General features: G+C 50.4%; 7 protein-coding genes across 7 annotated transcripts; 2 read left to right on the top strand and 5 right to left on the bottom strand.

Annotated features, from left to right (window-relative positions):
* Positions 1-4,045: 4,045 nt before the first annotated feature.
* GLRG_09298 (uncharacterized protein) lies at positions 4,046-5,522 on the top strand (the record flags this gene model as incomplete). Its single annotated transcript, XM_008099983.1, has 5 exons — positions 4,046-4,222; positions 4,300-4,404; positions 4,470-4,852; positions 4,954-5,021; positions 5,113-5,522. The coding sequence occupies 5 exons, from the start codon at positions 4,046-4,048 to the stop codon at positions 5,520-5,522; spliced, it is 1,143 nt and encodes a 380-aa protein (XP_008098174.1).
* Positions 5,523-7,301: 1,779 nt separating this feature from the next.
* GLRG_09297 (glycoside hydrolase family 79 protein) lies at positions 7,302-9,128 on the bottom strand (the record flags this gene model as incomplete). The annotated part of the gene is made up of 1 exon (XM_008099982.1): positions 7,302-9,128. The coding sequence occupies one exon, from the start codon at positions 9,126-9,128 to the stop codon at positions 7,302-7,304; it is 1,827 nt and encodes a 608-aa protein (XP_008098173.1).
* A 2,505-nt stretch (positions 9,129-11,633) lies between these two features.
* On the bottom strand, positions 11,634-12,687 carry GLRG_09296 (cutinase; the record flags this gene model as incomplete). The annotated part of the gene is made up of 2 exons (XM_008099981.1): positions 11,634-12,211; positions 12,279-12,687. The coding sequence occupies 2 exons, from the start codon at positions 12,685-12,687 to the stop codon at positions 11,634-11,636; spliced, it is 987 nt and encodes a 328-aa protein (XP_008098172.1).
* Positions 12,688-14,777: 2,090 nt separating this feature from the next.
* Positions 14,778-15,973, bottom strand: GLRG_09295 (PAP2 superfamily protein; the record flags this gene model as incomplete). Its single annotated transcript, XM_008099980.1, has 2 exons — positions 14,778-15,740; positions 15,797-15,973. The coding sequence occupies 2 exons, from the start codon at positions 15,971-15,973 to the stop codon at positions 14,778-14,780; spliced, it is 1,140 nt and encodes a 379-aa protein (XP_008098171.1).
* Positions 15,974-18,079: 2,106 nt separating this feature from the next.
* Positions 18,080-19,597, bottom strand: GLRG_09294 (uncharacterized protein; the record flags this gene model as incomplete). The annotated part of the gene is made up of 7 exons (XM_008099979.1): positions 18,080-18,463; positions 18,550-18,745; positions 18,800-18,854; positions 18,911-19,047; positions 19,116-19,287; positions 19,339-19,366; positions 19,448-19,597. 7 exons carry the CDS (start codon positions 19,595-19,597, stop codon positions 18,080-18,082), a joined length of 1,122 nt encoding a protein of 373 aa, XP_008098170.1.
* Positions 19,598-22,017: 2,420 nt separating this feature from the next.
* Positions 22,018-24,147, top strand: GLRG_09293 (GMC oxidoreductase; the record flags this gene model as incomplete). Its single annotated transcript, XM_008099978.1, has 6 exons — positions 22,018-22,064; positions 22,136-22,255; positions 22,340-22,556; positions 22,684-23,217; positions 23,281-23,884; positions 23,939-24,147. The coding sequence occupies 6 exons, from the start codon at positions 22,018-22,020 to the stop codon at positions 24,145-24,147; spliced, it is 1,731 nt and encodes a 576-aa protein (XP_008098169.1).
* A 323-nt stretch (positions 24,148-24,470) lies between these two features.
* On the bottom strand, positions 24,471-26,468 carry GLRG_09292 (glycosyl hydrolase family 31; the record flags this gene model as incomplete). Its single annotated transcript, XM_008099977.1, has 1 exon — positions 24,471-26,468. One exon carries the CDS (start codon positions 26,466-26,468, stop codon positions 24,471-24,473), a length of 1,998 nt encoding a protein of 665 aa, XP_008098168.1.
* Between the last annotated feature and the right edge of the window lie 898 nt (positions 26,469-27,366).

Below are 27,366 nucleotides of genomic sequence, written 5' to 3'. Positions count from 1 at the left end.
ACTAGTAGTAAGGTAGATACTGCTAAGGGAGGCAGTGTGTCACGTAAATATCACGTGACCACCTCCCCTAAAGCATACCTACCGTATACCAACACTTGCTTTACACACATCGCTTTGCTAAATCAAAACGGCGAACTTGTCGGCCAAGCCCCCGCGACGGCACTGGTAGCGCTCTCCTATCTCAAAATGACACATAGACTCTCACCCCTGATTCATGAGACATCTGGAACGATGTCTTGTAGTTTATGACATGGGTTCTGCATCTGTTTGAAGTCCTGTGACCCATTGCGATTACAAGACTCATAACTACCGACGACGTGGGGTCTGGGGCAGCCCATATCCTCTCATCGAAGTCTGTTTCTTAACGAGACAAGTCATCGGTCGATACCTGGTGAATTACAAGGCCTCCGCAATGTCTCAGCCAGCGCTTCACTCAGATCAACCCCATCAACCAACTTCGTTATCCAACCCGTCAACTTTGCGAATAACTTCACTTCAACTTCAACCAACCAACCTCAAGGCCAAAGTTGGGTTGGTTGGTTGACTAATGTGGAGTCGGATTATCTATATATTCCGAAGCCAAATACCTACACTCTATCCCTGCTGGTGATGTCATTCTTGGTCTTTATGTGAATATATAGTGGATGCTCTACTACGAGTCATAGCAGCTTATCCCTTTAATTGCCAGGTGACTCCATTTCTGCCAAGGGCGGGGTAGAGCCAATACATTCGCAGCATTAAGTCCAACAGGCTAATAGTTTCAAGGTACTTCTATCTATATGGCGTTTTGCCTATACTAAAGGTACTAGTAATCTCTGCCTTTACAAAGGAGTACATTACAATCTAAGCAGCTCTACTAGAGGCTTATTAGACTAGACTATTACGTTATTACGCTCCTCTAGGTAATAGTTATCTAGGTAGGTAATAGTAAGGTCCTTTAGTAAGACCTCTATATAAATATTAGTATAAATAGAGGTATCTAGATTAGAGGTTATAATAGTTTTAATAGAGATGTTAATAATAATGTTAAATTCAGTAGTGCTTGCTAAGAAACTAACATTCTAAAACAAGGTTGCTGGTAAAATGCCAGTGCACTGTTAGTCAGCAGCCAGTGTCTACCCCAATCTAGAAGGATTACCACATAGAAGCTAGACATACCATATTCTATCACCCTAACTCTAGGTAACTCAGACCCTAACCAAGACCCTAACCACTAACCCCACATATCTTTAAAAGCCTATATAGCTATAGGAGATATATAGGGTTAGTGGTTAGGGTCTAGGTTAGGGTCTGGGTTACCTAGAGTTAGGGTGATAGAATATGATTATTTTATCTGGAGCAGTGGTGGCAGTACCTTCCAAAATAGGCTTAAATCACTGGCAGACTACCAAAAGCACACTGGCATTTTACTGGCAACCCTAAAACAATACGGGAGGGGTAAAAGTGGAGGGGGATCCACCTTGGCAGAAATGGGGTCACCTGGCAATTAAAGGGATACTTTGCTATCCCCCCATCAGACCTTTTATTCTTGTGATTGGGTAATAAGCTGCAACGGGCTGCCGCGATGAGCTGCCGCGATGGGCTGCGATGGGCTGCCTTTGTATAGTATGGGAATAGCATCATGTGCCCTAGGGTATTCAACTGAAAACAATCAATTCAACCAACTATCGTGGGAAAATGGCATTCAACCAACCAGCTTCAAGGCCAAAGTTGGGGTGGTTGCTCTGAATGAAGCGCTGGTCTCAGCCGATCAAAACAGGGAACTTGCTTAGGCTGGTGATTGGAACAGTCGATATCAGCTTGGTGTTGCCCGCTAAGCCTTCCGAGACAGGTCTTTGCTCTAGACTTCATCCAAATACTCCGGACAACAAGAGCCGTTGGTCCGTTCTGCCGCGTACCAAAGTTGAATAAATATGACCCGCTATTGAAGATGCCGCCTGAGGCAATCAAATTGGCTTCGGAACACACACACACTTCGAAGTGATCCAAGTAGCAGCATTTAGGCAAAGAGCATTCTCAGGTCGAAAAAGGAATCATCCAGACTCAAATAGCCTAGTTCCTGGTCAGGCAATCTAAATCGTGAAGGCGGACTTTCCCCGAATTCCGCTTCTGTGTGTGTGTGAGACTGAGGTCGGCATTCGGGCAAGTATACGCCGTGCTTATGCAAGCTGGCATCACTCTGCTGCCGGGATCACTACATGCTGACTCATGCCATTATCATACGTACGCGCGCGTTTTCCCTCCTTGTTATTCCGTAAGAAACATCATCACTGTTATCGAATATGCTCCAACACCCGACTTTTTCCTTCAGACGGGGAGTTCCGCTTACAGGATTATCTGCGCAGGCGTAGTACAAACAGAAGCTTGAGCGATAGTGGCGACCAAAGTTCATAGGTGGAGTTATCAGAAGAGAAACTTCAGGCTCGACTTCGGACCTAACGGCACGATAAATGCCGCAGCAAAACGCCTTTGGCTGATTAACTTCTCTAGAAATATCAAGACGCTTGGTCTAGAACCGCCGACTCACTAAGCCCAAGCTGAAGACTAGCTTGTTGCTGCTTGCTACGAATGCCTCAGAGTCGAGCAGGGTTGAGCACAGAATCTTTCGAGGTCTATGGCCGCCTAGGCCTCATCGTTTCATTGATTACTCCCCCGTGATGCTACTTGACCCTGTCTGTTTCATTGACTCAGTCATCGTATTAAAGTGGAGACTCTGGGGAGGGCTTCAAAGGCAGCCTTTCAAGGACTAGATGCTAGACGTTGACGTGCCTTAGGTTTTTTTTTCGCAAAAGAAGCACGTGTCTAGAAGGTGGATCGGTAGATTGTCAAGTCCCAGCGGTAGCGGTTACCAGACAGACACGCTAAGGGTCAAAACTAGGGCAGCACTTGAGTCATCAAAGTACCTCTTGAAGTCTCTCGCTTAGCGTGCACAGACCCCAGCACAGACCAGCTTACCCTTTTGCCAAAAAAAAAAGAAAAAAAAACTAGAGATATCGATCTCTATTAGGTTAAGGTATATTTATATCTAGAAAATAGTAATATAAATTAACTTTTTAAAAAAATCTACTCTTAAAGGTACTACTTATTAAACTAATAGCCTAAATAGTATTTATATATACTATTAAAAAAGCTTTTTTTTATTAACTTAAAGTTAAGGATTTAAAATTAGTAGTATAGAGATAGATAAGAGGTAGGTTAGTTACTTAAGAGGAGGTGGGTTAGTACTTGGAGACACCTGGTCTGAGATGCTAAATTTGATCCACAGTGTCTGCCTGTTAACCGCTACCATCCCAGCGTGCTCGGGGAGTGTTAATTAGTAGTGTCTTAAGTGGCTTGAATATCGATGGATCCGTTGCCACATCCTGTGTCTTCAGCTGAAGAGAGATAGTAGGCCCGGCCTCAGAGCCATGCTTGTGAACATGCCCCCCCCCCCACATGCCGTGCCGTGTGCCATGTGGTCTTGAGTCAGTGCTGCAGTAGGGTGTTGGTGAACTACCTAGTATCACTGCATGATCCATGGGTCTGGCTGGTAACCCATCGGATGAACTCCGAAGGGCTGTTGTGAAACATAGGATTCCTTACCCCGGGAAGGGCCACTGCTAACGAACTCTTAAAAGAGGGTAGTGATATGATCCCGTGTTGCTAGCACCATCTCATTCCCAATTCAGCGATGCCGCTCCACATGTATTACCGTACTGCGCGTATCATCTCCTATTTTGCTAGATGCTTCATGGATGACGGGCTGGGGGTGGATATCTACGGTCTCCCGGGTTCTCCGGACAGCGCGCGTCTAAGAGCGCAGGCCTTTCAGTAGATACCTTGCGAAAAAGCAAGGTGCAACACTTAAATAGGGGTTATACCAGTCGTCCACGCGTGTCATATCTGAACTCCGCAAGAGGGTGGTCTTGGATCTCCCCGCATCTTCCAAGTTCAACCCCCACTAGCTATCCTGGTAGTGTTGGCATCTCACCAGGCCCAGCTAACTGGTTGCTTTCTTTCTTTTTCTCTTTCTTTTCTATTCTTTTTAATTTTCTCCATCGTAACCATGACACCTGACAGCAGTGCTTGGCACGCTATCAGACCTCAAGGTCTCGCTTTGGCCATAGTGGTCACCGGCATATTATTCTTTGTCCTCACTACTGTCGTCGTTGCTACACGATGCTGGATTCGATTTCGAGCAAACAACGTCGGCTTGGACGACTTCTCTATGGTAGCTGGATACGTAAGACCATCGCCCCTGCTTTCCTATTGGCCTAATGAATACGATATCAGTCGCTAATGATTGCCCTGGCAATGTAGTTGATTAACGTTGTGCATACTTCGGTCGCTATACGCGGGTGTTTCACAGGCCTGGGAAGCAGAGATGCTGTCCTTGACGGGGCTGCTCGCATGGAGGGTCTGAAAGTAAGCTTATATCGAAGAAAAGGGCCGTCAAGTTCTCCAGCTAAACAAACTACTTTTAATTTTAGTCACTCCTGATTTGGCAAGCATCATATTCAGCCGGTCTATGCTTCATCAAGGCGAGTATCAGCATCACACTCATGCGTATCACGACACAGAAGGTGTATCATTACCTTCTTATTGGGCTTCTCGCTCTCTGCTCTGTGGTGAGCTCAACAAGCATTATCGTGGTTCTAAATCAGTGCCACCCTCTCGAAAGATATTGGGACAAGGCGGTGCCCGGTAGTTGCATGGCACCTGCCAGCGCCACAGCAATGTCTTACATCTCTTCGGCCGTCAATGTTGTGACTGATATCTGTGTTGCCACCATTCCTATTTTCCTTCTGCGTCATGTTCAGATGCGCTCGCAGCTCAAGTTTTACATCCGAATGCTATTTGGATTGGGTCTTTTGTGAGTCTTCCTGCTATCTATTTCTAATCAAAACATCCTACTATGAATGAATGCATTACTTCAAAGGAAAGAATACACGGCTAACGAGATGTGGACATCAGAGCTGGTGTTGCCAGCACTGTTCGGCTTGGCTTTACCCCTGCATATATGGAGACCACTGACTTTCTATGTACGTATCTTCTACCTCTACTTACGATGGCCTTTTCTTTTGGAGTAGCCAAAACCAAACTTCACCCTTACTTACTCTTATTCATCATCAGATTACACTGGCAAGGTTGTCCTGTGTACGGTCCTCGAATGCGGCATAGGCATCATTGCTGGGTCCCTCCCTATACTGCGAACGTTCTTCGCACGCCTGGCCAAGGATTACAGCTCGGATACAGGAACGGGCTACAACAGCAAGTTCAAAGCAATCCATCTCACCTATGGTCAGTTCAACACCCGAAAAACGACGCAATGCGAACTCGACACGTACGTAAACATATCCGGGGGAGAGAACGAGAACGACAACAACGGCAGCGAGGACATGGATGCCAAGAAGAGGATTACCATCACCCGTAAAGTGATCGTAGTTACAACGGACATATGTCAGACCTCTGGCGAGTTAGATGGGCGGAGGATTGGAGGAATAGTTCCACCACCAAAGGTTATGGTGGCTCCCAGAGTATGAAGGTTGAAATCGAACCCGACGAAAGCCAAGCAAGATAGTTCTGAGTGCATGGGACGAATCAGTGCTTTATACCATTCAATAATGTTACATGACATGTGTGATAACAAAAGGAGAACCACAGAACCACACTTTGTCACTGCTTCAACTGGACTTAAGTACTATCACGACAACATGTTAATCGATATGTTATGTGCATTTGCCAAATAGTTGAAGCGACCAGACATTTCCTTGAAATGGTCCGTGAAGTTGACAATTGCTTCGTGTGGCTAGTGCCGGTTGTGACCAATGCCGAGGTTTGCATCATTGGTAGTGGTGCGTATAAAGCCGGCACCCCTAAAATCCTTTCTTTTCCTTCGCGATAGTCAAGCACCCGAGACCGTAGGATGACAGATACTGTTTCATCCCGCTGCTGGCTTCTCTGCTGGCTGGATAATGCTTTTGATACCAATGAGTTAGATAAAGGTTGCTCTATAGAGACTGGCCATAACTTAGAGTGTTTCCAACCACTCTTTGTTAGGTGGTTATCTACATAAGCGCATAGAAGCGCTCTGAGAGTTGGACAATTGGTCCTGCTCGTGGGACCCAAAGTTGATACAGCCGCTCTTTGCCTGCTGCCGAGCTTTCTAGCTAACGCCGTCAGTTCGGTCCGGCTTCTGGATGGTTGGTATGGAATGATTTCCCCCTTGGTTGTAACATGTTCCCCCATCTTCGCCTCTGTCCATCCCTGGAAGAAGCGAGCTTTTCGAATGGTGCAAGCAGATGATGCTAGCAATTGTCTCGTTTCTCTGCGCCGGGGGGGCTGGGATTAGGTCCGATTGACACCTGACCAAAATGCGTCGTGCCATAGCAGGAAAAACAGACTGGGTTTGATGTCCAAACCAATTGTTGCGGGGAAAGTGAAACTTACATGAGTTTTGGGCCAGCTGTCAGTGATGTATGCCTTAGAAACAGACCTGCCGAGCTGACCTAAACCAATCGCTATCTAGCAGTCACATGCATGACCGCCTGATTGTACATATATGGGTTTGGGCAGCATAAGCATACTGCAGGTATTGTTGGTGTCAATCGGCGTGTCACGAACAAGCGCAAGTCGAAGTTTGGCGTATGCAAATCCGGTGTTTGAAAAACGCGGGAGACTTGGGCTGCTTACAGACTCAGTACGTCTAATCACAGGCACAGGAAACTTTCAGCGCTTGAGCGAAGACGGTTTGCAAAGCCGAAATACCATGTCCAAGGACGCTGACCCTGCCAAAAAGCGTCAAGGGTTATCATCCCACTCGTTGCGGAACTTGAGAGCGGCCAAACTGCTTGTTGCATCGCATTCTTAGCATGTTGGCCTGTAGTTAACATGGTCTTATCCAGGAACAACGTTCAGTTCTGATTGGCCAACATACGGCTGGGCATATATGTCACCGTTGGCACTGAGAACTCCGCCCGGTCTTCAGGGCGCTTATTATCTCCTGGGCGCTCGCTACAATGACTTAAAGGCAAGACATAGCGTAGACAGGGATGCCATCCTCGCGCCATCACATTGGCAATCATTCTGTGCATGTTTATCCTCGACGGCGTAGATGTTTGACACACTGATTATACTGCGATTGCATTACGGGGAAGCAAGGCATTATCAACACGTGTCGGATACAAAAAAGGGAAAGAAAGAATGCGCTCGTATGCTTGGCTAAATGTTCTTTTGAGGTCATGACAAAAGATACTAATCATTAATCCCATAACGTAGGCTGAAACAAAGAAACACTCTGGGTATCATGTCTACCACCCGATCTACAAATAAAAGGCTCCGATGCTGACAGCCAAACTCCACGCAATGCAAGTGTAAATGCTCTTCCTGGACGCCAAGCCTGCGGCGCTTGAATCGTCATCCCCATCGTCCGAAGACGAGTGGCTCGGCTCACCCGAGGAACCTGGCGTGGACTTGGTCGCGGCGCCGACGCCCCGTGAAGAGGTGGCAAGCGCGTCGCACGCCGCGCTGTCGGGCTCCCCGCTGCCGACCTTACCGCCGATGTTGGCGACGACGGCTTCGGAGTCGCGAACGGGGATGCTCGCTTTCCCATCGTCTCCCACTTTGACGGTGATGTCCTCCTTGGTGACTTGGGTCATCTTCCCGTCGTTGCCCTGCTCGAAGCTGATCCCGTTCCAGGTCGTGCCGCTGGTGGCGTCGGCGCCGTCGCTGGTCAGGTACGACAGGTGCAGCGTCTGGCCGGCGAGGGAAGCGGGCAGGGTTACGTCAACAGTGATGCTCTCCTTGTTGGTCTCCGAGACGTTGGCGACCTTTCCGTTGAGGACGACGAGGGAGGAAAGCGAGTCGCCCTGGTACACGGACCAGGCCTTGACGTACTCGTTGTGGGCAGAGGGGTAGTCGGTGATCTCGGCCTGCGCGACACGGGCAGTGCACGACCGGCCGATGGTTTGGCCAAAGGCGGCTATGCCGTAGTAGAGGGGTCGGACAAACCGGTCGCGTCCGAACATGGCGGTCGGCTGCCAGGCGCTGGCGTTGCTGTCATACGTCATGTGAAACTGGACAGACGAGATGTTGATGGTGGCAGCGTAGAACAGGAAGTTGAAGGTCCAGAGGGCGGCGGCGAAGGTGTTGCTTAACCCTTCGACACCCAGAGGGCCGACGACCGACATTTCTCGCAGCGCAAACGGGTGATTAGTCTGCTCGGCTTGGGTGATCTGGGCCTGAATGGCGGACTCGAACTGGGCGTTGGTCGTGTCAAAACGCATCATGTAGTCGAGGGTCAATGGGTAGGGGAAGGACCCGACAAAGTAGTAGTAGTTGTGCTGGTTCCAACTTGTAATGTAGCCGACGTCTGAGTTGCTGGGCTTGTCGTCGATTCCGTGACTTTCCAGGTCCTTGATTTCGAAGCCGGTGCCGGCAACCCATGCCGTCGAAGCGGATGCCTCAAATAAGTTGCTGCGCAGCCCACGCGGCTGCAGGACCTTTTCCCACAGGGCGTCGGCACGTTCCCGCCATTCTTTGACGTACTGGGAGCCCGTCCACGAACTTGTACGGAAGCCGTTGTTGCCGTAGAGGTCCGGCTCGTTTCCCAATTCAAAGGACATGAGGTTAAGGTTTGTGCACCGGTCGAGGATCTGGGTAACCATGGTGGTGAGCTGATGGAGATAGTCGGGCTCGGAGTAACCCAAGTTCAGGCCCCAAACGATGGGCGTGCCCTCGGGCATGCGGTTGGCAATGTCCATGAAGCGGGGGCCGATGATGAAGTTGTCTGCAGGGACATGGCCGTCTGCGAGCGGCCGAGGGTTCGGCTCGATGAGCCATTTGTCTTGCGAATCGTCGTAGATGACGTAGTCCTGTGTGTTTCCTCCCAATCGCACGTATGGTGGCCGACCGGTAAATTCGGCCAGGTTTTCAAGGAGGTTGATGCTGAGATCGTTTGGTGTCTCGTCGCCCATGAAGTAGTAGAGGTGGTCGAGCTCGATGCCGAAGCCGGCGAAGGAGGGGTCGATGTTTGCTGAGACATTGTGGGGGACGTCTTCGGAGAGCGTCAGGGATAGAATGTTATCAGCGGCGAAGGCGGCGGAGATGAGGCCGCAGCCCACAAGGACACGGCTCTGCAACGGTGCCATGTCGAACAGCTGCCGGGGACCGAGAGTGACTTTGAATCAAAGTGGGCAGGCTTGGGTAGGGCGACGGCGGTATGGTCTCTGGAACATCGTGAGAACCCAATGAGGAGCGGGACGGTCAATCGACTTTAATGGTTGCGCAAAACCCAAGGAAAGCAACCATTTCATCATTGCAGTGGATCGCAAAGCCGGAGTTTTGGGGCATCTTTGTGCGTCAGTCGAAAACCCTTGTTGGTAGTTGGCACCAAGACTGGGCGTTTGCTCCAGTCTGACGCGTACTACATACAAAGACTACGATGTACATCAATTGGCAACGGGCGGGTGTGTTCTGGAGAGAACAAACAGTATGATGCGGATAAACCCAGTTTTCCTCCCGCGCCACGCACCAAGATCTGTTTCGGGTCCTCTTCACCGAGCCCATTGGAGAGAGTCACAACTCCACGAGAGCCTGGACCGTTAGCCGCGAGAATGCCATGCCTGATTTGGCACGTTCTATGCCGTTGGTGCCGTGATTGCGACGACCGGCTGGTGGGTTGATGACATCAGAGATGGATTGCAGACCCTGTCAGGCCAGTGGGCCAAGCGTTGGCAGAATTCATACCAACTACGGTATGTACACTACCTACTCATGGCTACGGCGTCGTTTACGCTAGCAGAGCAGATTTGTATCCGCCCCGCAGGATGTGCGCGGGTAGCAGGGCAAGCCAGCGGTGATGTCAAACAGAGGTTGCTTCGTGTTTTGCGCAAGGTTGAGACAATGGCCAGCCCATCCGCGAAGAAAAGGTCCCCAAGGATGGGGGCGTTGCTCGGCCCGTGTGCATCTGTGATTGGAGCTGAGGTTGATAAGGTTGACTGCGCCTTTGCTGACGCCATGTTCCTCCTACAGCCTATTGCGGTCAGGATGGCTGTCAACGGGAAGTTTCACAACCAGTGGCCTCTTAGCCCCTCGCCGTTCGTGGCTGTGGTGTCCGTCTCTGACTTGTTACGCTTCCTGCAGGAACAATAAAAACGCGCGTCGATTATCAGTACTGTCGATCGTTTCTGTCCTCTTGAATGAAATGGGAAACAGATCACTCCAACACCCGCTGAAGAGATGCAGCTCCCTGATGGAGATTTTCAATGAAACACCATATTCCTGGAAGAGATGCGAGAGACTCGCTGCGCTGTCGTGTCCCAGCTGAAGCAAGCCACCCTCAGAACGACGCAGTTCGTCACGCCCCGCTAGCAGCGATGAACATTTGCTGGGGAAGAGGAGCACGAACGGACGGACGGGGACGGCACTGGGGGAATCGGCCGGGAAATCCGCGTCGGATTGGCTGACGTCAACCTGATGTAGGGGACGGGGACGGTTGTGGTCACCAGGCTGTCCTGGTTGAGCTGATTGTCCCCGAGGATTGATACGTTTCCTGGATGTTCTTTTTGTTGATGCGTCAATGTCTGATAATAACCCCATAGAAACATAGGTCAGTCAAGAACGGCCCTGTCCAAGCGTCTCCGTTTGACCTTTTCAAGCCCATTCTACTCCGTATAGCCTCGATACACCGCTTTGGATCGAGCACCCGGGCTGTAAGTAAAGACAACCGGGGGCCTGAAAAATGACATGGCTGGTAAGAGATCTGCTGTTCTCCACAGCCAAGGCTCGCACTCCGTCTCTGCCCCCCGTACCTTGGCATACCGGGCACTTCAGCCCCGACGATCAGGAACTCCGTGCTCAACCGGCGGTGTCATAATGATTCTTTTCTGTTTGCATGCCAGCCTGCTCCCAGGTAAATCAATCTGGCAAACAGCGGCCGGATTGTTGAATGTGCCGGCAACACGTGCCAGTCTAGCAGGCGCCAGACATCTTCCCAGCTAAACCGGTCCCGCACCCAGTAATGGCTTCATGGACGACCAGGTTTGAATCATGGTTACAGAAACGTCAAACCGGAGTCACGATTTCGATTGGTTCCTCGTTGATTCTCGAATACGAAGCACTCTTCTTCTGGGCTGGCCTGGGAACAACGTCGCGTCTTCAATTGAGGGCTTGTCCAACGCTCCAGACCGTTTGCTACCGGTACCGAAGCCTGCCAGAGCTAGTCACCGGTTCAAAGTTCCTCTAGGCCCATTTCCCGGGGGCAAATTACCGCATTAGCGGCTCCGGATGCATGCTTGTGGCTGCACTTGTCTTGGATGAGCCGCATAACAAGCCCACGCCCCTCACCGCCGTCAAAAAAAAGTCAAATTAACGGTTGTCAATCTGTCCGTCTCCAAGAGGTAATCTACTCGCCACCCCCTGAACACGATACGACATCCAACTGGCTCGGATGTTATCTTGCAGCATTCTTCCAGTATGTCGTAGACAGGCAGGCATGCCTTCACAATGCACTTCGTAAGAGATTACTGGTGGCTATGGACAGCAAGGGCTGCTCAAATCTTCATATATTCACTAACCATGACCTCGGTGGGCTGGGCGTTCATTACTTCTAGGCGATATGCTAGACCACATTTACCATGCAAGCCACTCACAGCTCAGCAGTACTTGCAGGCACCATCCGGGCAGTAGCCGTGGCTGCAGCTGAAGCTGCAAAGCCCCTTGTAGCTCTCGTCCAGCCCATCGGCAGGGCAGCCATCGCGGCCGTCGCCGGCGGGTGGCGTCGTCGGCTGGCCGAAGGTGGAGCATTGGCACACACCGTCGGGGCAGTATCCGTTGGAGCACGAGAAGCTGCAGAGACCAATATAGTTGTCCGACAAACCGGACTTGACCGTGCCGTCAACACAGACAGAGCCGGTCGCGGTGGGGGCAGGGACAGTGGAGGTAGCTGTCGCGGTGGGGACGGGGCACTTCTCCTTGATGAAGGCGGCGGCATCGTTGGAGTACAGCTGGAAGTAGTTGGTGTGGGCTGCCTCGCCGCCGTCACTGCCCGAGTTGGACGCGCAGACAGGATCATCGCCGTTGCACCAGGAGCGCAAGACGCCGGCGAACTGGTTCATGTTGCGCAAGGACGAGCCGGATCGGGCCATTGAGCCGCGGTAGGCTGCTCCGCCTCCAACGTTGTAGCTCTGGCTGGCAGCGTGCGTCGTATCACCGAAAAGAGTAGCGGCGCAGACTGGCGCGAAGGATGTTGGTTAGTCACCGACCGACCCATCTGCTATATGTTTGTTGGGAAAACTTACTCTTGCTTCCAGGAGAAGCTCCGGGGGCAAGTCCGGAATCGGCCAGGATGTCAGCAACAACGTTGGCGCCCTCGCTGTAACCGCTCACGACGATCTTCGAGTTGGGGCACTTTGTGACGTAGGCCCTGATCTGAGAGACGCCCGAGGCCCGGCCCTGCTCAACCGCTCTAGCGTAGCCGTCGGCGTTGGTAGCATCGAACCGGATGTCTTCGTAGTCGCAGCTAGTAAGGCCGCTGCAGGTGGCGTCAATGAGGGACTGATGACGGCCCGGGTATCCCTCATTCCATCCTCGGCCGATGAAGAGGTGCAGGTCGGTACAAGATCCGGTGCCAGTGGACTGGCGCTTCCCAGGGGCTGCAGAGGCCAGGAGGACTAGGTTGAAGAGAGCGGTGGCTTTCGGGGACAACATTGTGGCGAATTACTATTAGGGTGTTATTAACGCTGCGATAACTGAAGCGAGTGAAAAGCGAGTGACACGGTTGACGAGACGGCCGTAAAGAGACAGGACGTTTGGAACAGGAGGTCGGGGCAGACGGGGGTTTTCAACTCCCATCATCGCAATGGAAATGGATCGCGCGGAGTGCGGGAGCCGTCCCAACCCCCCATCAGTGGCATCTAGAACCACCTGGAGCAACCCTGCAATGTTGCCTAAATGTTGCTTTCTTCTTCGACTACCGGTACACTACCTAAGCTGACAACAGGACAATTGTGGATTGCTTGGGACCTGAACTTCCAAATTGGCATAAGCATCACTGCCACATGGCGCGGTTGCAGGGGTTGGCTGAGGGGGTGTGCATGCGCCTTTTTGCTGGGCAATAGGCAATACGAGGAGAAAGTACGAGATACTACCTGCAAAGCTCGCAGGTTAGTCTGGATGAGGTTACAATCTTTTATGCAACCCCCAGAGAGGGGTATGGTCTGTCGTTGTTCAAAGCGCGTCCAGGGGCGGATACTGTGCTAAGTGTGCTTACATGCCAACCCTCCCCTGGGTTTGATCAAACTGCTGCAACGTGAACCGGAGTTTATTTTCCAGCTCCGAAAAGCTCGTTGCCCCTTTTGCTTTCATAAAGGATCGGACGGAGATGAGGTTTCTCTGTCGGTACGGACAGTTCTCGTCAACCTAACTACACACCGTACCAGCTTGGATCCTCGTTGAAATCAAGTCGAGGGTTGTTATCATCAACACACTCAATGAAGGTCAATTTTCATTGATACACTCTTACTAAGGGGCTGTTCTACCTACACGTGATGCCACGCATTCACCAATGCTCTAGTCCGTCGCACGCCGTACCAGGTATTGCACCGTGCAGCATGCACTATTATCAGTGACTCCGAAACTCCGATTTGTTGAGTTACTACGGAGTATTAGCTGGTGATACGTCAGCCTGCTCCCGGCAAGCCATAATGTCTCCACTAACCGCGGCACTTTTTGCCGTGGTTATTGTATTCTACTCTTATCCATCAACTCCATAGAAAACCATTCATCCGTACTTCCGTCGACATGAAGTGTGTGTGGCTGGATCCCTTTGACCACTCCACTCAAAGCCATTGGGCACCCCGCCTAAACCGAGACATTATGTTGCATTCCCCTACCTACGGTGTGCGTACTTAACAATTAATTAGAAACACAAGTCCCGCGCCCTAAGCTTCAACGTGCTGGATGTCTTGGATCTGCCAAGGTTTTCTTCCTCCTGAGATCTCGAGAAGAGCCACTAGCACAGCCCATCCTGGAAGCGGGCCGGCACCACAATCGTCAACATGCGCCAGGTATCTCAACCCCTCTACTGGCATGCGCTGGAATCGTTGGTTCCACTCCCAAGTTGCTGATGTTTCACTCCAATCGATTGAGATTTATGGAATGGTGCCGCTTTCTTCATCAATCGTGCTTACTTCAATCCATCTACGGTAATAATGGAATTGCCATGACGGAATCCGATACATCGATCATGTAAGATTTGTTTAAACACACTTCTCACAGCGCTCTATCGTTGCATAAAAATGAACCGCAGTCTTGATGAACCTCAACGTCTATCAGAGAGAATGCAAAGTGGCTGTTCCTCCTAGGACCTACGGATACATACGAGACGAAATCGGGTTGAAATACCCTTTCCAAGTGGGACATGCCGTTTGGTGGGCCACATCTGTGGCGCCCACAACTGGTACTAGCCACACGACGCTATCCCTGCTTCACGACAACATATCTTTTGAGGAAGGGGACTTTCGATGATTGCTCACACGATGCCGTCAATGTTGCTAACAACATGTCCATGGAGCCTCTGCTAAGATCTCCCGTTCCCCCTAGTGATGATTCAAACTTGCCATTAGCTTGACTATAGAAGCGGAATGCCGTTGGTTATAGAGCGGGGTTAGCTACAATATGACGTCTGGAAGGACCATCAGGAGATGCAAACAACTACTTGACAGTACCAAAGCAGGTTCAAACCTTCAATATGCTAGTAGTGACCGAGTATCTGTCTCTTACAAGTGTTCTGGTTCGGATCAAACTGCACTATCCTCTCGATGTCTGTGTCGTTTGTACCGTGTACGTGGTGGCTGGGGAGGTAAAGTTTCCCTCTCCGCTACAGGTACGTAGGAAACACTGCTTCGCTCGCTGGTTGCATGCTTCTCTCCTGGTTCTTCCCCTGTCTGTCCCCATCCACCAGATCTTGTGAACACAAATTCTCGGTACTCTGTTCCGTCTTTTGGGAAATAATCCAGTTGGTTGCGTGGCTGAAGAGGAATATGGTTGAACCGCCAATCCCAAACAGCGGCGTAACATCCGCGGTACGAGCCAAAGGCAACAGCAGTACCAATAGCACTTCCTACCACTATATCGTACCAATTGTGCGCCTGATCAATCGTTAAGGAACAGGCGATAAGCAGTGCTCCGAGGAGCGGAGCGAAAGTAAGAGCAATCTTCCAGAGAGCAGGACGATAGTCGGCCCACACCTTCAACTTGGCGTTGAGGTACAAGAACAGATAAACGTAGCCTGCAAATGCAGCCGTGGAGTGGCCTGAAGGGAAAGAGGTCATAGCATTTTTCAGCTTGTTCGAGTCCGGTTGAGTGCAAACATCGACCGAGTACATGATCTGCTCGAAGCCCACAGCGTTGAGTCCTGTCACATTGTTCGTGGTTGCCCGTGAGATATCCGGCATACAAACTGCGAGGAAATAGGGCCGAAAACCACCAATAAGTTGCTTCGTCACAACCTGGATTAAAGTGCCTAGTGATACTGAAAATATGAGGCCAATTATGCCGTTGCTCACATCCCAGATGCTCCTGACGCGGAACTGGGCCAGGAGAATGACAGCGATGGGAATGGAGATGGATAGCAGCGCAGATAGCCAGGTCTCGATGATCCAACCGCGGTCTTGGTATGCGAACTGAGGGTAGACAATCTCCCCCGAATTGTCAAAAGTGATGGGGAAGTTTCGGACTGCCGCGAGAGGGGCATTGAAGATCTTCCGAAATGCGGTCAGCAGCAGCTCTGCTTGCTGTCATCTTTGCGCCAACTTACGCCGAGAGCGGCACCGCCCAATGCAGCTAAGACGAAAATGTCGAACCAAGTAATGCGAAGCCATGCAAGGAAGAAGTCCCAAGATGCCCTCGCCGATCGAATCGTGTAACGCGTAAACTCAGGTGGGGGATCGTGGTCATCGCCATGAATCCGTTGCACTCGACTGTTGGAATGCATGATCTGACTAGGTGGGTCGATAGATGCAGACCTGTGGCTAGGCAGATTTCTCTATTGTTTTACTGTCAATGCCAGGGAAATGGATATAAGTTATGGAGAGGTGGGATTCTCGTGGATTCGGGGAGTCTTTTAGTAAGGTCTCAGGCGTAACGACTACACAACCATCTCGTCATCCCATCATTTCCGCTTCCTCTGTCGGAGCTGACTGCAACGCACGGTAGACGCGTTATCCCTCTGATACAAACGGGTCCGAGCATTCATCTTGCTTTCTTTTTGTCGTTCAGAGCCCGGTAGCTCAGTCAGCCACCAAGGCGTGCGGTGGACACAAAGTTAGGATGAAGGACCTAGTGCAAACTCTCGACATGGGAAGCAACTTGATGATGGGCCAATAACAATGCAATGTTAGGCCAAGATTCCCGGAACGCATAAAGCTTGCAACCTAAGCTGTCTATTGCCCCTTGGCTTTTATAGCCAGTGACTTAAACCCTGCAATCATGCTCTTCCATTCATGTTGATTTTCAAGTATATTCCAGCTTCTAATTGTACACATCCCTCAGCCATGTCAGCTGACGGCAACAAGTGAACCGTTGTTACAAACGGTCTGGTTAGCACGGATTGGGTCTCTCAAGCCGACCTCTATCTCCAGCAACTCTTGGCCTGGGACCCGGCCGTCTCCTCGGACTTTCTGATCAATGAGTGGCTCGGCGAAGTCTAGTGCAGTGATGTCTCGGGCGGCGGTCGGCGGCGGCAAAACGTGCTCAGACTAAACCGCCTGGCCCGGCCACAACCGGATCGCCCGCCGACTGCGACAAATCGGCCCTCATCACGGATGCCGTCTCCCATATAGACATGACCGTCTAAGTGGGCATTTCCCTCAGCAAGTCACTGGCGTTCCTTTGCCATGCTATCTTCATCCCGTGAGTTTAGTATATCAAGAGGTTTAGATCTTGCTGCCTGTCTCCCACGTAGCCAATCGCTTCCCATTCCATATTCAAGCCGTTTCTGCCCACAAGATTCTCAAACGCTGTGATGATTTTGCCCACCGGTCTCCAATCCTTACCAACCTGTCATAGCACTTTTCCTTTTCCATCCTCTTTAGGCGCATCGTACTTTACCCCTTATTGGAACAGATCGGTCTCAGCCTCGGCTGAGGGAGGCTCGTCATCACTCCCTTCATACTCCTGAGCTTGCCGTTCGGAGCGCCATCGCGTAAGCCTTGTGGACAGTTCGAAATCTTGAAGGGAGGGAATAATCTGTTGTTAGACAAGTAAGTCGAACGCCGAGAGAAATTTAGGGGCGTGCGGGACATGTCTGGCTGGCTGGCTTCGCATATACCGTCATCGCCCATGTACTCATCCGCGTTGCGGGACCACAAGACGTGCGTCTTGTCAAAACTTTCCGGATCGGGCGAGCAGTGCTCCCCTCTTGCGACGGCGAAATCTGTAGCATGAAAAATGTTCGCCTTGCCTGTATGAAACGTACCGTCTATCATCGGGCGCGAAAGGGTGGAATTCTACTTTGAGGTGCCTCATGTGTGGTCATGACGAAAAAGAATCTTCTGAACCATTACCGGCGGAACAGAAATGATCGGGGGCGATGAACATGCGGATGCCTAGTTTCTGCAAACAAATCCCCAGGACCCGGAGCCTGAGAGACACAGGATCTATACCGACACAGTTAGCGGGCCAAAGGCCATCATATTAATAGCGGATCGGGGCCAGCTCGTCCGAGGGACTTTTGTTTGAAATGTTTTCTAAGTCTTGCAGCGCGTTCCAATAGACGTGCGCCTGGGCTGGAACGTGGTCATCCATGGCCTCGAACTCGGCGGCTGGCGCGCATTTATGGTGCGGAAATCCCCGAAGAGGGACAACGATGGTGCCTTAGGAGGGCTTACCATGTGTTGGGCCGTTGTTGAGAAGGTTCTTGGATTACCGCCGCGATGGGTGAAATAATATGTGCAACAGAGGCTGGAGGCTTGAGTTGGCTGTGATCTAGTCTAATAGAATAGATAAGAACAAGAGATAGTATGATTAGGTTTACGCTAGCTATCAAATCTGGAGTAACAAATAATGTTAAATAACTTCAATGTGTCTAAGTCATTGATCATCATATCTTGTTTCCAGGTTTCACCTCGTACGTCGTCGTAACAACGATTCCTCCTTGTTGTCCGCTTGAACTACTGGCTGGAGTGTTGCCACGGCCGCCTTTCGCAGACCAGGCCGGCTCAGAGGGCGTAACAATCTGTTCCTCGCTCGAGTTGATGTCCAGCTCGGTCATGTTATACTTGTTATGACGTCTCTTAGAAGGTTTACCGGATCGATCAACGCTCTGTCCACCACCCCCTATTGTAACCAGTTGATGGCCATCCTTATCGCTGAAGCCAGAGTATTTCTGGTTCGTCCCACTACTTCCCTTGGATGATCTCAGCCAACGTGACCCAGAGAAGAGTGGTCTGATACACGCTGCATTGACTGCAATAATTCCGACGAACTGTTAAAAGGGAGCAATGTTAACCTATTGAGTGTTTTGGTGACGTTTGTCTTTATCATCGGGTACGAGTGTTTGGATGTTCTTACTGTTTCTCTGATCGCCCAGATGGTGCTGACATTGATGCCATCAATGTCCTTCAGCGATAAGATGCAGCGAAGCAATGCTGCAATCATCACGAAAACTCCTGAGCAAAGCAGTACACCGATGGCCAACTTCCTTTTGAGACTGAGTTTGACCGCCCATAGTAGAGGTAACGGTATCGATACAATGAGCATGTCCGTACTGCATTTTCTTGTCAGTGGCTGCTGTTGAACCCTGGGACGCCTTGTTACGTACGATATATTGAGCACCACCAAACTCAGATAGTTGGCCACAGCCAGGGTGCACTGATCTGAAGGAAGTGTTAATGGACGCGTCAGAATCATCGTCGGGTTCAAGCTAACATACCTCCTGGGAAAGGAACCACCTGCCAATTCTTGTGGACCGGGGTGCAATGACACCAGATCACAAGAATCACCCCCATGTAGGCCAAAATGGTTGCAATAGCTGTCCACTTGACAACCCTTTGCTGGCTTGTTGCAAGCCTTTGCGTGCCGACACGTCAGTCAGATGGTTGCGGAACATCAAGTCCCAAATAAAAGAGAACACTTACGTGATGCGGCTGAAGAAGAACAGGATGCAAGCCTTTAAGCACCAGATAAGAGTAACGTAAAAGTTCCAGCCCGCCAGCAGGCACTTGGAGCCGAACTCAAGCTGCGCAATCTTGTCTGCCGTCAATGTGGCGCCGATATCGTCCGTGATTCCGATGTTGGTTCCATTCTGGCCTGCAAGGGTGTTAGAGAGGCAAAATTGATAAAGATGAGTGATGCACGCACCAATGAGCTCCAACATTACCAGCTCAAGCTGAGAGAAGAAATGGTTAGAGGGTGTTGCACGAATGACGACTTCTGATGACCTCAATCCTAAGTCGTTTGTGCTACTTACTGTCCAGAAAATAAGACAAAGGACAGCGAAGTAGTCATCGCCTTGCCAGTTGAAACCAACAATTTTCCACCTCGAAAATATGCGAAGAAGGATAACTAATACCCCAAGTCCATACTCTGTCCAAGCTTCTGTTTGGAAAGGTGTTGCCATTGCGGTTGTGGTGAAATAAGCCGAGGAGCCAATCTTGCCAAACACTAAGCGCAGATTTACGGGTGGTCGAGATGGACGTTGAAAACGTCTTTCTGCCTCGACGGTGGATTAAGACAGCGGCTCGTCTTGGGTTAATAGCAGCAACGCTTTCCGCAGCTTCTTGCTCTGCTTCAAGCGAATGTACTTCAAAATTCACAGCAAAGCCTGATTCCCCTGCCCCTGATTCTCGTAGACATCGGCGTACTCCGTACGTTCCAAAGAACTGCCACTGATGGGCAGGCGAGACCATGGACATCAGGGGCCCTGGTCAGATGTTCCGGCACCATGTCCAGACAGAGCTAGGTTTGTGCAAATCATGCGGTCAATGATAAATCTGAAGCCCAGCCTTTCAAGTCGGTCCCTGTTCGAACCGAGATCCAACAGGGAAGATGAGGGTCGTGCTGGAAACAAGAGGGCAGAATTTTTCTCTCGCAATTTCTGACTGGAACGTTCTTACTTAATGATATACATCCAAATGCCTATATTTTTCAAACACTGCCCTATTTCAGGTCCACACTGCGGCCTTCACTCTTTCAACTTAGTTCTCGACTGCTGAGACGAACTGCTGCTAGGCAAGCTTCGCGAATATGAGGCTCAGCATCTGGAAGGCATGCGAGCCGGTCTGAAATTCCCGAAACATATTATAGCGCTTAGATATAACTATAGTACATGAATCCATCCAGCCAAGAAGTCATCCCCTAGTCATTGAAACCTAGCCCCATATAGCCTCATCGTTAGGTAACTGTTCAGGAGGGGAGGCTAACCGGATTTATTCGGCAGCATCCTACCGGTTCAAGCAAAAAACAAATCATCCTGTCGGAATCTTCTCGCCAAGCACCGTTGGAGAATAGGGGTGAGCAAACAAAGGTTCAGATATGCATATCCGTACGAGGGATGGAGAATACGCCATCCTCGGTAATATTTTCAGCCGCCTAAGACGCGTAATTATACCTAGTTCAAATTTTGCAATACCTTGTCTTTGTTACATCTAAGCGGTTACTACTCCAATTCTTGTATTTTCCCGTGGGGTTTGCTCCACCCTCTAGTCCCTCATATTAAACGCTCAAGGAGCAAAGCTTTGATAAAATGATGTATATTTTCTCGGACAGATGGATGCTCGTTACCTATACACACCGTTCCCGTCTGGTTCCGTCCGGCCCCATTTCCCGGGTTTAGGTAGTGGATACCACCACACCGGGGCCCCAGGGTTTGATGTTCTAGTGAATGTTACCGTCAACTTAACGGGGTTGGTTCCCCGCGAATTCTGCCCACGACGACTTCTTGTGTAACGCTCCGAACTCAAATGGTTTAAAGGGATAAGTCCCATAACGATGAGAGTCACAGCTACCTTCCAAAATTGTTGTTGAGGTAGTCATATCGGGTTAACGAGAGCGAATGATTGAAAGCTTTAAGTGACGCCCGTATCGTCGTTATCGAAGGCTGCAAAGCATGAACGAGTCAGCCATTTCTGTTGGACTGTCCATAACTACACGCCAAGCACTTACTTTTTAGCGCTGTATCGTCATTGGTCTTCAAATACTCGCTAAAGATGATCGTCTTTCCGCCCTTGTCCGATGCGCATTCTTCATCGACCGACCATAATTGATGCAACTCCAGGGGTCATCATACGAGATTGGTCTAGGGCATAAGTATGAACCTCTTGGCGACCCTCATAGAACCCTCATTCCTGCCTTGTTCTCAAATAAGATGGAGGCTTGGAGATATTCACCACCAACAGTCTCGTTTTGAGTCCGTGAGACCCCTAGACTTCGGGCCAGCTAATGTGGAGAGACTAGGTTCTGCGGAAGGCCTTATGTGCCGAATATCCTCCCCCTGCATCCTTAGTTCTAACCCGTCAAGCTTGTAAGACAAAATCACATACGGAGTAGCTGAGGTAAAATTCCCCTCTCATCGCTACACTACTATAGTGTGATGGACAAATACGGAGTCCCTAACAGGTAGTGTGGAGTTCATAACTCACGTACGTCGAGACTTCACTAGCCAAATCTGTACCGGATGTGCACAAGAACCTTGGAGTTACCTATTCTTGAGATGAAGGAGCACGGCCACATTTACGTAACGAGGGGGCTAAACTTTGGCTGATACCGTAGTATTACCGAATTCCCATACTGGAAACCCTTGGCAACGGTATTGTCTTGCCTTTCTTGTTCTCATTGGTGTTCGGTGCATGAATGCTACCGTCGGCTTTGGCGGCTCGGAGAGAAGCCCCGAATGCTGGCCAAGGGACACATACAAGAAGACTGGCCTGAGCTACCAATAATAGATACTAGTCCGCTTTGCCCTCTCTTTTCTGTTAACATAAGGCCAATTTTGTTCGCTGTCGCCAAGTTACTCAAGCCGTTCTGGTTGTTACCATCAACATGGGATCTACGCCACAAGATATCACCTACGACTTTGTAATTTGCGGGTAAGCTCTCTGATCGACATCAATCGAAGTAGCGCTTCGTCCCGCCGCGGTCGCTGATTATGTTCTCTTAGAGGGGGTACCTCTGGATGCGTTGTTGCATGCCGTCTTGCCGAGATCCCTGGGGCCAGTGTTTTGGTCATCGAAGCTGGCGCGCACAATGAAAACCTCGAAAATGTCCACATGGCAGGGGGGTAAGGCGCTGACTGCCCAACGGCCCAAGGCACGGCCTAAACGCTGCCATTAGAATGCGACTAACATGTGTTTTCTACCCACAGCTGGTCTCAGTTATTTGACAAGGAAACTGATTGGAATGTCATCAGTGAGAGGAAGCCTGCTGTCAACGACCGGCAGGTAAAGTTGAGTCGTGGCAAGTTCCTTGGTGGGTGTTCTGGCTGTAACGGCACGCTTTGCATCCGTGGCTCGAAGCAAGACTACGATGACTGGGGAGTCGATGGCTGGAGTGGTGAAGATTTCTTCAAGTACATTCGCAAGGTCTGCACACTCTTAACTCTTAACCTAAAGACTCTATCCCTCGTCCAACATGTGTTCAGCATGTAGCTATTGCATTGCCGAATATATACTCTGAGAAAGATGCTGATATTGTTGGCAATCATGATAGGCAGAGAAGTTCCATGGTAAGTCTTGGTTTGAAGCATCCGATGACCATGGAACCAGCGGCTACTTGAACATCGAACCTCACGATCTCGCTCCCATTTCCAACCTCATCATGGACTCAATGGTTTCTAAGGGACTGCCCCTTGACCATGATATGTTTTCCCATGGAAATAACCCTCATGGATGCGGACATGCTCCCAGAACAGTCCACAATGGACTACGTAGCACTGCCGCGGACTTTGTTACGAAGGAAAACAAGAAGAACAACCTTGATCTCATGGTTGAGACGCATGTCGAAAAGGTCATCATCGAAAACGCAGATGGCGAGCTTAGGGCTACTGGCGTTCGGGTCATCAAAGCCGATGGCTCCGCGGTCCAGATAAAGGCTAGAAAGGAGGTAATTGTTAGCGGCGGTGCCTACTGCAGCCCTAACATTCTCAACCGATCTGGGATCGGGGCGAAGTCTGAGCTAGAGGCGTTCGGTATTCCGACTCTGGTTGACTTGCCAGGCGTCGGTAAGAACCTAATGGACCATCTCGTAAGTTCCCGTAAGGTTCTATTGTTCGCAGAAGAAAAGTCACTGATGATGTTATTTTCCCAGATTGTATTCATGTTTTACGAGACTGAGAAAGCCGGACTTACAAACGACCATCACGTCTACCACGGTGACAATTTTGCCAAGACATACGCCCTCTGGAAGGATCAGAAGGCCGGCTTTCTTTCATCTTTCCCTTTCGGTGCATTTGCTTACGCTCGTCTGGATGAGCGTCTCGCCGATTCGGATCTGTGGAAGAACGCACCACGTGCTCCTGGCCGTGACCCGATGGGCCTGACACCGAAGCAGCCAAACATCGAATTCTTTACAACGGAGTGCTATGGTGGACCAAAGCAATTCGATAAGTTCCCGACTGATGGGAAGCATGCTTTTAGCATGATTGCTGAGCTATTCGGCCCTCGCTCTCGTGGCACGGTGACCCTCCGAAACACCGACGCCACAGCTGTCCCGGTGGTTGACACCAACTACCTCGCTGACCCTCTTGATGTCGAGGTCCTGGCAGAGGCGTGTCGGTTCGGCAACGAGATCATCATGGAAGGCAAGGGTACCAAGGATATTGTCAAGGGTTCCTGGCCGAGCGACCTGGTCCACCACAAATACAGTACCCGTGAGGAATGGATCCCCTACGTTCGTGACAATGCGACAACTTGTAGGTTCTTCGAATGCGAAACCCAGGATGCACTTGCTAACGACCATCATGTAGGCTACCATGCCGCTGGGACTTGCGCTATGGGCAATGCATCAGACCCTAACGCCGTTGTCGACCCTACTCTCACTGTGAAGGGAGTCAAGGGTCTCCGAGTGGCCGACTGTAGCATCATGCCTATTCTTCATGGAGGCCACACACAAATGCCTGCGTATGGAATCGGAGAAAAGGCTGCTGATCTCATCAAAGAAGCATGGGCATTGTGATCGCGTCAAGTAGGCTTAGAAAAAAGTCAGGTAAAAGTCGAAACTGCTTCTTTCCCCCGAGGCTGAAAATCGGATGGCATGACTGCAAAATCAAAACATAAAATCACCAAGACTGGCCATTGTCTCATTCTGATGACACCATAAAGCAAATCGTCGAATTTATCTTCGATCATTCAACCCCCGGCCCGGTGCTAGCGTGGCTCGGAAAGAACAGGGATGAAAACCGAACAGTCTGTCTGTGTCTATGTCTTGAAGCAGCAGTAGTAAGATATCATAGAGCTACCATTCTCGCTTTTATTTGAATGCCCCCACGCTATTGCGGCCTATAGTCTTTGGAAAACCGGCATCCATTCCAAAGGCGCCTCGATGTCAATCCATCTGCCCCCCTCATAGGTGTTCGACTTGCCTTCAAGCAGCGGCTTCCATTTGCCATCTCCCTCAAGAACAGGTAGATAAACATTGATTCTCGTCTTTCCAGCCTCCAACACGGGGCACACCAAGTATTTGTCTCCGAACATGTACTGCTGACCGATGTTCCATGTCTCCTTGTCACTCGGGAAAACGTAGAAGAGTGTTCTCATCACAGGCGTGCCCCTTTCGTGTGCCTCCTTCATCAGAGATCGGATATACTCACGCAACTCCTCACGAAGAAACATGTACCTCTTGCAGATTTCATAGACCTCAGGGCCGTATGACCACACTTCATTGGGTGCACCGCTGCGGCAAGTTGCTCCTCCTGTAGTACCGTGCTGCGGCTGCTCCGGCTCGCGGCATCCATGGAGGCGGAAGACGGGACAAAACGCGCCCCATTGGAACCAGCGGACGAACAGCTCACGAAAACTTTCGTCTCTTGGGTCGCCGCCATGGAAACCTCCGATGTCAGTGGTCCACCAAGGAAGGCCGCAGAGACCCATGTGAAGGCCAGCAGCGACCTGGTTTCGGAGGCTTCCCCAGGAAGAAGCGATGTCTCCGCTCCATACTAGAGCGCCATACCTTTGACTCCCCGCCCAGGCACATCGAATAAGGTTGACAATTTCTTCCTGTCCTTCTGCCTTCATGCCTTCATAAAAGGCGCGTGCATATTCGACCGGATATATGTTTCCGATAGAGACATTAGAGCCTAGATGATAACGATATGTGTCGAAGTCGTACACGGTATACTCAGGTTCGGCCTCATCAAGCCAGAAGACACGGATTCCTTTATCGTAGTAGTTCTTCTTTGCTTTCTTCCAGACATAATCTCTAGCGCCAGGGTTCGTTGCGTCGAAGTGAGTAGTGTCTCCCTGGAAATTCATGGCGATCCGAATACCTCGGTCGGACTGGATGAGATAACCCTTTTCAACCATCTCGTCCCAGTTTTCGGATTTTTGATCCACAGTCGGCCAGATTGAAACCATCAGCTCGATCTTTAGCTCTTGTAGCTCTTTGATCATGGCTTCCGGGTCGGGCCAGTATGTTGCGTCGAACTTCCACTCTCCTTGTAGCGGCCAATGGAAAAAGTCGATAACGATAAGGTCTATAGGCAGCTTGCGTCTCCGGTATTCGCGCGCAACTTCCAGTAGCTCCTCCTGTGTTTGGTATCGAAGTTTGCATTGCCAAAAGCCAAGTCCGTATGCAGGCATCATCGGAACTTTGCCGGTGACGTCGGCATAAGCCTCGACAATCTCCGCCGGAGTGTCGCCGGCCACAATCCAGTAATCCAGGGCACGAGTAGACTTGGCTTCAAAGCTCATGATGTTGCGACCGAGAACAGCTCTTCCGACAGAAGGATTGTTCCAAAGAAATCCATATCCCAGCGATGAGACGGCAAATGGGACACTGGCTTGGGAGTTCCTGTGCGCAAGCTCAAGATCGTGGCCCTTGAGATCCAGAAATGGCTGCTGGTATTGACCCATGCCAAATATTTTCTCATCGGCGTTGATGCTCTCAAATCGTGCTGTAAGATGGTAGTCGTTGCTGTTCACGATGGCGAGGAATTCGCGAGCTTCGACATCAAGAGCGCTGCACTTAGGGTCTAGTACATCTCGTCGGTGACGGGAATACTCCTCGAGTAGCAATTCGCCCTTGGAGTTCCACATCAACAATTTTCCACCGCGAGTAATAGAGGCCTTGATTTTCCCGTTGGTGATGGTGGCGGCGTTTGCATCAATGGCGATATTGACCTCGGTTCTGTTGGGATTAAGCAGAGCCCAATCTTCGGTAGGCATTTCGCGGGCTTTGCTTGCCCGAACTCGGAATGCATTGGGCCCCCACGCTTGAACCCAGAGCTGCTCCGCATCGTAAGTGAAGACTAGCTTCCCGTCCTTTTCCTGGAGTCCCATTGTTGTCGTCTGAAGGTCTTGTTCAGCGGTCGAGCTGAGCAATCAATGGTGATGGCGGCGTCCTCAAGATGTTGATCGGGGGGAGAACACTTTCTGCTGAGGGTAGTTTTGCGCAGCTCAGAAGTAGGCTTTTGTAGGCTACGGAGCAGATATGTCTCGGGTTAGGGAGCCCCAAGTGCGGAGTTACTCCTGTTGCCGATGACCATGAACCTATGAGATGGAGATCGCAGGCCAGCACGATGGCACGATGAGGGCAGATGGCATACTAGGTTCCGAATTGACCACTTGGAAGCAGTGAAAGCCGCCATGTCCGCCAGCGGGTGCCAGAATTCCCCGCATTTCTTGAGCGAATGATGGTAACCAAGGGTAAGTTGGAAGTTGGAGTCACCAAGGCGCCGAAACCGACTCTCTGCAGACGCGGGCGCGAAGAGAGCTGAATGTCAAGTCAATGTGATGCCGGTTATTTTATCTAAACCGAGTGTATTCTATGTATCCAGAAACATTTAAAGCTTTCCGTTTCCTAATAGATATCAGTCCTCATGTCTGATGGTTCAGCCACACGCTACAAAGACAGGTATACTTTCATTTTGAATATTTATTTGATATTTCAGGCAGATTTACACTTGTATATTGAGTAATCTACATACATACAACCCACCCCCATTCCGCCCACCCAAAAAATGCCGCTTAGCTACCAACGTGCTAGATAACCTCCTACTTCTAAGGACTACAATATCTTCCATTTTTATCTAAATTAATTTACGTTTGTACAGGCCTTCTCGACTACCTAATAGTAAAGTATACCAAAGATAAGCTTAATGTTGTAAGGTATATCAAGCGTTAATTGCTGCCCGCAATCAATGGCGTTCATACACATGTTCCCAAAAGCCTCAACCCC

This window comes from Colletotrichum graminicola (assembly GCF_000149035.1).
Source record: "Colletotrichum graminicola M1.001 genomic scaffold supercont1.47, whole genome shotgun sequence".
NCBI classification, from domain to species: Eukaryota; Fungi; Ascomycota; class Sordariomycetes; order Glomerellales; family Glomerellaceae; genus Colletotrichum; species Colletotrichum graminicola.
Note: the sequence above shows the minus strand (reverse complement) of the source record. Positions and strands in the feature narration are given on the sequence as shown.